Here is a 10,913-nt window from a genome sequence, read left to right as displayed (position 1 = left end):
TTGCCTTTGATTTGTTTTTACCCTCTCTCGTGGACTCGATTTTATTTCTAACGCTAACCCCGGCTTGTAGTTGTGCCTTAAGTTTATAAATTTCAGATTCCGCCTATTCACCTCCCCCCCTCTAGGTGACTTTCAGTGTGTGCAAGCATCAAGGGTTTGGAGGTGTCCATCCTCACTTCTATATATTAAGGTTATCCTAGAGCAAGCGCTACAATAGCAATCTAGCTAGCTAAGCACTTCATAAAGCACCCACTCTAATCATTAAGTGATTCTCAAAGAACTTGGGTATCTAGAGCTATATGATTGGAGTCTCAACTCACTTGCAATGTCTCCCAACTCCCACACTTAAGAAATGGTCAGTTGGGGTGGTATTTATAGCCCCCCATCTCCAAAAGAGTCATTGGAACAAAAGAAACTTTTATGCGTAGGACCGAACATGTCTAGTGGCACACCGGGCAAGCCCAACGAGTTTCACATTAGCTAGCCTGTGAACTAGCCATTACCGAATGTTGAAGCTTATGCATCTGATGTGGTCATTAGTGCCACACTACACATGTCTAGGGAGTGTTACTCGTCTTGGTTGCATTTGCAACCTTTTTGAGCATGTTGTTTGGTGCAGGATTCAGTGTGTCACCTAACACGTCTAGTGCGTTGTAGACTCCCATGTACCCACTGTAGGGCTTGCTGGATGCCATGTTTGGTATGGCATCTGGTTCACATGTCTGTTGCACACTTACATGTCTAGTGTACTTAATCTTCAAGCCCTTTCTTTAATACTAGCACTACATATATCTGGTGCAAAATCTGATGCTCTATGTAGTACTATTTTCTTGGTGTCTTCATGCTTCTTATTTTAGGCTTCTTCTATCTTGTGTCTTGGACTGTTGCTTGATCTTGATAGGAATTCAATGGGTCTTCTAATGTCTTTCTTTGAGGTGTTGATCTCCTTGATCACCTTGTTGCCTTCGTCCAAGTCCACGCTGCATCATTTGAACTATAACCATAAAGACTAGCAAACTTCATTAGTCCAAATGGTTATGTTGATCATAAAACACCAAAATTCATTAATCAAATGGGCCATGGTATACTTTCTTTACATGTAGGTCCCTCTCAACATGTCTAGAGGCTTCAAAAATGTTCCTAATGGGTCCGTCTCACTATGGTAGGACCTAATCTTGCACATAAGGACCTCCATTATAGGGGCCCATCATGAACCCCATGGATGCGAATGGCACTAGACCCACCTGTCTCTATGGTAGCACCTCCCAAGGCCTAGCATCAGTAGGGGCTCCTTGTAGACCCTAGCTTTGGAAGGAAACCTCTATTATCGCTAGTTATAGGGGCCACTAGAGGACATCACCCCCATCTGAGTCTGCTAGCGCAACACCCTTAGGATATGCCGCCTATAACTCACTATATCCTTCAGGTATCAATGCATCCCACACTACCAACATCGTTATCTCTGCAATAAAGGCCTCATCACTAGCAGGCCTAGAGATTGTGCCTGTCTTAGTGTCGGGCTCATCGTTGTAGACATTATGACTAGGGGATCACTACCCCCAATCTTCATAGTTGTCACTATCATCATCTATAGATCTCCTCCTGTAGGGGCATCTTTGATGGCACTAGAGGTGGTCTCAGTAGTGCCTCCCAAGTCCAGAGGCTTGGAAGAGAGCCTACTCGTACCCAGCACAAAAAGGCAAAAACCAAAAGATTTGTTAAACGTAGGCCACGATAAGACAAAGATTGTGAAAACCAAAGAGGTACATAGTTCTAATGTTCGCACAACATCATGTCCCTACAAATAGGGGTGATAATGGGGTCTAGATTTTACATTATAAATTTAAGGATCGAATCGGGTTAGGATCAGACTCTATTTCTAATTATTTTTGAACTAAAATTAACTAAAAGTCGTAACTTATTATGAAAAAAACATTTGGATCATAATCCATTACCACTCATACCTGCCAAACAGGACCCCTTCTACATCCAAAAATGCTTTTTGCTCGGGGAGGAAGGCCATAGCTGCCATGGCCCGAACGCTTCTTCTGCATATCGCTAGGGCATGTGGTAATATCGCTCATCTCATGGATGGAGTCCTCTTGAGGGGAAGCCCCCTTCCACTTCACACCACCGTCCCCTAGCAGATTTTACATGCTACTTGTCACGGCCTTGAGGTTGGTTCATGGGGGTCGCCCCAACTGTAGGGAATAGAGCGCACCCCGTCAGAACTCTCAACCCAGTCGTACATTAGCTTGACATATATATGTCTATGTATTGACACATGGCTTCATCCTCGAACAACATGAAAACACCCTTACACCCACCGACGTTAGTAGCATACTATCGTAGAAGGAGCCAACACAAGCCTTCATGATAGTCCCCATGATGCTAGGGGCTAGCTCTATATCGGTGCCTTTCTCAATGCACATGGGATCTTTGATCCTAGGGGAAGAAGACTCGGTATGGCGATGTATGGTGCTGGCCATACCTTGATTCTTTCCAGAAAATTCGCTGGTCGGCTGCCCTCCTCCAACGTTTGCCATGGCAGCATGTGTAGAGATAGCAACGGATATGTACCCATTAAGTAGTGCTTACCTATACTCGTACGTGAGATAAAATTATACTCGTTAAAAAACTCGTACCCACTCATGGGTATGAAATTGTACCCATACTCGTACCTGCATAGGTAAAAAAAACTTGTCAGACCGTAACCCACACCCAATTAGATACCTGCTAAACCGATTAGGTACCTACTGAACATATATTAAATAGCATAAATATAATAAATGTATGGTATATTTAAAATCATAAAACATCAAATGTGAGTCCATAAAAGAAAAAATAATGAATAATGTAGAAACATGTAAGTTGATCTTATTTTTAGCTAATATATATTTATATGTGCTTATTTAAGTAGGGTATGTGTATGACTAGGGCAGATATAAATTACCCATGGGTACGTGGGTATAGGTAGTACATATTCATACTCATACTCATCTACCCAATATGTACATAATTATACCCATTAACGTACCCGCGGGTATCCTATACCGCCCTTATATTGGGTAAAACTCGTTGGGTATACGTGTTTTTGGTACCCATTGTTATCTCTAAACGTGTGAAATAATGCAAGCAGGCTCGTGAGAAAGAAGATAGAAGGGATAGAAACGTAGAATGAACTGTTATCTACTAGTGGAGCTAGGCCACAATATGGGCTTCCATTCGCTAACTACTAATGGGCTTCCAAAGGCTGAATCCCATACGTTGTAGACGTGTAGGGGCCGAGCAGAGCTGAGCAACATGTATAGACATAGCCGAGATGCAGCTAGGACCTAGGGGCAAACACGAGGTCACGAGCAGATGTCATCCATCACGCTAGCTTGAGTAATTGAGTAAATTAAGGAGGCTCGGTGATTTAGTGAAAGTAGTTGAGTAAGAATGGATCCAAACGGAAAGAGCAATGCCAATGCACGGATGAGAGGCACCTATTGCAATTTGCGATGCTCTATCCGTTATTTTATACAGTAATTTATTGTCGCATTTGCTTCTACCTAGATTTTTTTTATATTGTCATATACATTTTTAACTTCGCCATACCTTGTTTTTGACTCATCCTCCACCACTGTTTGATCCCGAAGTGCCTTCACATCACTAACGCGCTCTATTTGCGGCCCTGGGGCATCCATGGGCTCACACAACTTCCCCGCTCACCACGGGCTCAGTCTCACACGGCCCTGGGCAAGGAACACACCCCTACAACACCATCACATGAACCACAACTTAAACAACTGGCACATCACCAAGAATCAGTTGCATTTTACTTGATGCGGTACTTGTAAACGTCAAGGTCAACTACATGTAGGACTACAAGTGGCAGCTTATTTATGTACATGAACAGCCGCCTGATGTTCTCCCTAGTCAAGGTATCCGTGTCCACCACGTCGCTGTCGTCGGTGTATATCCACAGGCTGCCCGGCTTCACCTCCTCCAGGCAGGCGCGACAGAAGGGGCAGGACTTCGATTTCTCGTTCCTGTAGTGCAAAGAGCGAACGAACTTGTGTTATGACGACCCCGGCCCACCATTAGGATCATCATCACTTATAATAGCTTCGATACAGATTGTTTGAGTGAATGGTATGAATATGATAGGTTGGGAGCACGGGTAATGGAAAGGTCAGATTTGTCAGGCTTGATGATGATGATGATGATGCATCCAAAGCACAAAATATCTAGGGTGTAGTCAAATATTGGCTGAAGGGAGTGGAAGATTATCTCTAGTAAAGCACAAAATATCCAGTGGAAGATAAAGACTGGAAAAGAGAGAGCCAAGCTTATCCTGACCCAACAAAGAGGTGAGCTGAATGGAAGTGCCATTAAACCAGATTTCATCAGACCGCTTCATCTGCTACTAACCGACTATATACATTGAATCTTTTGAAGAAGAAAAAAAAACTACAACTTGAATCTTAAACGACAAGGTCAAGATAAATATTACCGCTGCACCCATGGTACTCCCTCCATAATTTTTTTCTATTTGAGGTTTTGTAGTTCATTTCCGTACTGTTTGGCGTCAATTATGAAAGGATGGAGGCAGTATAACACAAAAAATGCAGGGGTTTGCTGTTCTGACGAGAGTCATCATGCAACCAAAATGAAAGTGATGCTCCAGCCATAACTGCTCCTTGTGGTACCAAGTTACCAACTCGGAAGCAGACTACTGATTCGATAGAAAGCTCCCTACTCTTTCCTAGCATAATAATGGTATTTTCAGTTCAAGTTGCTTTGATGAACAGCCTGAATCAAGAACTTAAAATTCTGTCAAATGACTAGAGATGTAGAGATAGACCATCTGACACTCAAAAGGCTCCAAACCGACCACCTACACTGAAATTGCCTCATTCAAAAAAAACGGTGACACCAATTTTCAAAAAAGAAAAAAAGAAAACAGCACTTCATAAAGAAATATAATTCCACTAAAAACAAATTTCCCATGTTCCCCAATCCAGAGTTTCAACATTCTGCTTCAGAAAACATTATGCTTTAGAACCCACGAGAAGTACTTGACTGTAATTCTGCTTCAGAACCCGTGAGAAATAGTACTTTGCCATCCATAAGCTAACATGACCAAATTTGTGTAAATGTGGAACATAAAAAAATCAAACTTCATGCACGCTTATGGACTCGGCCAAAGATTTTAAGCTAGGAGAAAAGAGATATTACCAATCCTCAAAGCACCGCATGCAGAGCATGTGGGCACAGTCGGGCAGCACGACCTTGGGGCTAACCTCGAGGCAGATCCCGCACTCGAGCTCCCTCTCCGTGTCCACCTCCGAGAGCTGCTCATCCCTGCTCCTGAATTTCTTCAGGCAGAGCTTCCTCTGCTTCCTGTCGTCCAGCTCGGTGATGCCACTCGGAAGCTGCAGCAGCGACGGGAAAATGACGCCTGCCATTGCGCAACGCCGTCAGAACCGACAGTTAGTTGTTCGAGGAAGAGAGGAAGGGGGTGGGTTAATTACCGTAGAACTCCCTGATGCTGGCCTCCATCTCCCAATCAGGAAGCGCCGACGAGCCGTCCGCGCACACCTGCCGGAGAAACGGCAACTCAGCAAGCCAACTCGTGGAGTGAAAACCCTAATCGAGCACGGGCACGAGCTAGCAGGGTGCAAGGCGGCGATACCTTGTATAGCATAACCTTGAGGAGGCCGAGCGCGCCGGCGAGCTTGCAGTCGGTCCACTGCAGGAGGAAATGCGCGACGGCGCTGTACGCCACCCGCATCTGGATGACCGAGCCGTCGTAGTCCCTCAGGAATTCCGACGCCCTGCTCGCATCGCACAAACAAACAACCCCCGCCATCGCGAAAAAAAAGTCATTCAGTCATCCAAAAACGTCGAAGAAGAGTAAAAGATTCCGCCTTTAACGTGAGCAAGCAAAGGGAAAGGGGGCGAACAGGAAATCCCGCTCCCTGGAGGACTCACATCGCATTGGCGTGATCGATGTCGGCCTGGAGGGCCTTGATGGAGTCCTGAAACTTGCGCATCGGCGCGTTCCACTTCCACCGCCGGGGACCCCCCTCCTCCGCCTTGGTCTTCGCTTCCGTCAGTACTTGCCTCCCGCGCGGAGAGCAGAATCGCACGGAAGGGACAAAACAAACCCCGACTAAACCTCGCCGCGTCCCGCCCCTTGTGCCTAAACCCGGCGATTAGATTTGGACTGGGGCGGATTGGACTGGAACGGCTTGCTTTTGAGTTCGTTCGCCCTCCGGCCCTGGATTGGGGTTCCTATTCGTACCCTTTTTTTCGAGCTCGCTGGATTGTTCTGGCCGACTCCGAGTCCAACTCCGAACCGAGACCCTTTTGTTGCCACACTCGTGGGGGGCCGCCGGGGGCGAGACCGCGAGAGCGACGACGAGGAACAGTGTCCTTGGGTGAGCCCGCACGGCAGTGGTCCACGGGCCCCACCCACATCTCGGCACACCTGACGCTCCACGTTTTACCACTGAAAGGTGGGGTCAAATAACCACGTGGTCCCATCTGTCATTCTTTAGATAGAGGTTGCGCAGATAACTTCGTGCTGCGACGTGCCCATGCGGGTCCCACGAAAAAAAATCCCAAAAATATCCATCCTCGGCGGGTCGCTGTCACGCGCGGTCCTCGGCACGCGCAGATGGAATGATGGACAGACAGACCATCCACCCACGTCACCGACGCGCGGGGCCCGCCGGTGTCCAGGCCAACATGGCAGGTTCGCTGCCCGGATATTTATGGCAGCCCAGCCGTCCTCGACGCCGTGGGAGGAGGAAAGGGACGGAAAGAAACCAGTGGGCTCTGGTTTCCGTGAGGCGCTCGCCGACGACGCCCGCGGCCCGCCCTGGTTTGGGGGAGGTTTGGGGGGAGGGCCGGTGTGGGACCGTTGTGTCCTTATCCAAGATTCCGAGGCCATGATTGGCAGGATGGCCTGGTCCTGGTGAGGTTTCGTGACGTCTGTGGCTCAGTGGCTGAGGCTGACCCATCCACCAAGCCTGGTTGATGAATGGCGATGTCACATGTTTTCATTACCGGATAGAGATGTCAGATGGAAGTATTATAATTCAGGCCTCTGTCTTGAACCAATGATAAACGATTTTTTTTTTTGGCCAAGATTCTTTTTCATGGTACTGCCCTAGCCCCTAGTTAGCTTAACTCTTCTGCGTCCTGTAAATCGAAGGTGTTCGAAAACTATTGTATGGAATTATATAGCCATATCAATAGATTTATTGTTACGCACGTTTCTAAAAAAATACCGAACGGGTCTTGTTGGATTAATTAGCACTAAAAATTAACTGGTTACTAATATAATAATGCATACTAGTATTTTTTTAGGCCGAAAGGCCATTTAAATCCACCTGCTAATAGTTGGTCGGACAACAAATTAAAGGTACATAAAAATATTAGTATCTTTGTGTAACGACTTTAAATCGGCGAATAAGGCTAGCTAATAATTAGACATGTACAACCTAGATACTATATTGTATATACCTAAAAAAAAGCCCGTCATACAACCTAATGTATCGAAGTCTTTTATCTTATTCATACCCTCGAGATACAATTCATTTATGTGGATTGTATGGTAAAACCATATCTTTTAGACTTAGAACCGTGCTAAATACGTTTCTTCACTGAGATATATATCTTGTGTTTTTTCACTAAACTCCTTAGATACTCCTTAAGATACGAACCATTTATGTGGATTATATATACACAGGGCAATCCACGTAAATAAGTCGTGTCTTAAGAGGTTTTGATGAATAAAATATAATGCTTAAATACATTAGGTTGTATGAACAAGCTTCTTAAATATGTCTAGTATTTGGAGTACTACAATATAGTATCTACATTATATATGCCCATAGTAGGTTTGTTTGTGAGAGGCGATAGAGCTGGTTTTGTTGCACGTGACACATACGTCGAGTCTAAATCTAAACTATAAAATTTCCGAAATATTTCAACCTTGTCAATACCCTCAAGCACAAAAGTACAAAAACCTCACGAAAAAAAAACAAAGGTATACAAACCTGTGCGCCGTAGGTCCAAGCTTGCCCCTGGTATTGGTATCCAAAAACAATTCCATATAGGTATAGTATTGGTGTTACGAGTAAAGGGACAGATCAAAGTCATCGTTACATCCACCAGGTCATAAGGGACTGCATGTGTTCATTTACCAGTCGATGTGGCCGTCCTCGTGCGTATCTTAATCAAAGATTCAAAGGCATGCTTGAATGCTAGTCACGTATTACCACAACTCACCATAAGTAAAAGCGACAGACAAAAAAAAACTGTGGCTAAGTTCAACGGTTACCTCTCCCAAATCCCTTTATTTGTAATTTCTATTCATATTTAAATATTTCCACTACAAAATTCTTCTCTCAACCATTCCCTCTATACTCTATAACTCAGCTATTTGGTATTTTTGTCTCAATTTTTCAAGTTTAAAAAACTATACAATATTTGTAATTTGTAGTACTATAATACACATTATTTTCATATAATAAAGTTTGAAAAAGAAGTTAATTTTGCATATAAACACCGTGATTAACGAGAGAAGATTAGAGCTTCATGTGATTAACGAGAGATAGTGCTTCCTATATCCTACCTAATGTATTTAAAACGGATTTAGGATCTGATACGGATAGTTAGAAATGGACGGATACAGATACATGGATCGTATATTTATTCGGGCAGATAAGTGACAGATACGAATATTATTTGGTCGGATATTGGATACTTGTCGGATAAAGCATTAATTGCTTATCAAAAAATATTCTTGTTCGACCATGAATTGCAAATAAATTATCATGAATAATAACCATTTTATGAGAAGATAATCACAAGTTCCCACAAAAAATGGTAAAGTGAAGTATTGATTATGTTGAAACTTGGATATTTAAAGTGACTTCACGTGTAACTCACACAATAAGTGGAAACGAAATAGAAGAAACGTTGACATCTTGTGGATTTTATGGTCCCATTATTTTTGATGACTATATGTGTCCATATGTTGTGCCTCCATATAATTTCATGGATTTCTGAGGCTATTTGTGCATTATTAATTTTTTTCTACATAAAATAATCAAAAATAATTAAATTTATAAAATACGCTAGTTTCGATCCAAAATTGCAAAAAAGTTACCAAAACAAATAAACATTCTATTCAAAGATAACCTCAAGTCCCCACATAAAAAATGTAAGTGAAGTATTGATTATGTTAAAACTTTGATACATAAAGTGATTTCACGTGTAACTCACGCAATAAGTAGGAGTGGAATGGAAGAAACAGTAGCATCTTGTGGATTTTATAGTCCAAATGTTTTTGAGAACTATACGTAGATATATATTGTCTCCCCATAAAAATTCATGATTTTTTTCCTATTTGTATATTATTATTTAATAAAATATTCTAGTGCCACTCAAAAAATTACAAATCTCTACTACTTATTAAGACACTAAAGGTAGCATGCCTCCTCCTGTTCTGCTGTTCTGCCTCCCATCTATCTGGACCGTCCGATATGCCATGGACCCCTCCCCGTTCGATGCACGTTCTCCCTCCCCGACGCTCTATCCCTAGATCCGCTTCTCGCGTCACTCTCCCGTGGCCCCCGGCAAGCTCGTGGATGGAAACTGCCACCCCGCGCTGCTTGCGATGTCAAGCCAGCCACCATCCACCCGTCCCGCTCGCTATGCCCGGATCCCAACAGCACACGCGCACCTCCGCGACCGCTCACACACCTCCAGCAAAACCCCTATCGCTCCCCCTCCCTCTAAACCCTAGAGCTCACTATCTCTCTGTTCGTCGGCAATGGTGGCGATGGGGGCGAGGAGGAGGCCGACGAGAGTCACAAGCTATTCGTGGGCAAGATCCCGGCCTGAGGAGCCCAAGCCGCAAGCGCACTTCGCGGCCGCGACGAGCCAACGAGCTAATCGAAGGTAACAACCTGCTCTTCCTAAAATGGATTTTCTGAGGCTTTTGCGTGTGTTTGTGATTCGTTTCAAACGGAGGGGGAATCACACGTGATTGATTCTGGTTGATTTCGCTTGCTGAGCTGCTTGCTTTCGCCTCACTCCTCGCTGCGGTGGGTGCTGCTTGCATCTATGCTTCTGCCTCCTTCCTCGCCGCGGAGCAACAACAATAAATGTAGGGCCACGAGTAGGAGGTTGGCGAAGAGGAGGAAGAGGATAAGCAGGAAGGCGAGATCGAGGAGGACGAGCATGAAGGGTAACGCAACGACATCGGTGGGGATGACATCAGTGGGGAGCACGTTCCCATGGACGCAGATGCTGCTGTAGCAGCCGCCACACAGATGGACCCGCACTCAACGTTGGTGCCTGGGACCGAGCCACCCATGGCAACTAACTAGCTCGGCGATCAAGGCAAAAGCTTAAGCAAGAAGCAAAAAAGGTGAGAACACTCTCAGATTACTCCCACGTTCGCATATCTTTCGATTTCTTGATGCTTTGCTTGAGCCCACGTTCGCTCATCAGATCGACTACCATCATCCTTCGTGCTTGATTTGCTTATGTTGTCGTAGTTGTAACCAGAGATCTGGTCTGAACTAGATTTTAAATGACTGTGCTAGTCATCCAGCCATAATCCACCATGTGAATTAACTGAATTCTGTATTTTACATTACGTATTCAGATATAACTGATTATGGCGATGCCATGTGGTAGATTCTAAAACCAGGCTATGTTGCAGATTTGACGCTTGTCTAACTTATTGCTGACTGTTGTGTGATATTTTGTAGGTTTCGTTGGTGATGCAAGCTTGGTGTTCTCGCAGACGCTTCCTAACCACCCAAAGCTCCCCAAGGGGAAGCTGGTGGCTGTCGTGGTGGTAGACGGATGGGGCTAGGCCAACGCTGACCAGTACAACTGCA

At 44.6% G+C, this 10,913-nt stretch overlaps 1 protein-coding gene across 8 annotated transcripts; it reads right to left on the bottom strand.

Annotated features, from left to right (window-relative positions):
- Positions 1-681: 681 nt before the first annotated feature.
- LOC100217218 (uncharacterized) lies at positions 682-6,735 on the bottom strand. 8 transcript variants are annotated; one of them, XM_035964438.1, is made up of 8 exons: positions 5,980-6,735; positions 5,681-5,822; positions 5,520-5,586; positions 5,224-5,446; positions 3,894-4,034; positions 3,601-3,756; positions 2,492-2,681; positions 682-980 (listed from the first exon to the last, which is right to left on the bottom strand). In XM_035964438.1, exons 1-6 carry the CDS (start codon positions 6,039-6,041, stop codon positions 3,711-3,713), a joined length of 681 nt encoding a protein of 226 aa, XP_035820331.1. In that variant the 5' UTR covers positions 6,042-6,735; the 3' UTR covers positions 682-980; positions 2,492-2,681; positions 3,601-3,710. The 8 variants fall into 8 exon arrangements, with proteins under 8 accessions (XP_035820331.1, XP_035820330.1, XP_035820329.1 ...); XM_035964437.1 differs by having other exon boundaries at positions 682-2,681; XM_035964436.1 differs by lacking the exons at positions 3,601-3,756; positions 3,894-4,034 and adding an exon at positions 1,965-2,201.
- Positions 6,736-10,913: the final 4,178 nt, after the last annotated feature.

This window comes from Zea mays, chromosome 1 (genome assembly GCF_902167145.1).
Source record: "Zea mays cultivar B73 chromosome 1, Zm-B73-REFERENCE-NAM-5.0, whole genome shotgun sequence".
Classification (NCBI taxonomy): Eukaryota; Viridiplantae; Streptophyta; class Magnoliopsida; order Poales; family Poaceae; genus Zea; species Zea mays.
Note: the sequence above shows the minus strand (reverse complement) of the source record. Positions and strands in the feature narration are given on the sequence as shown.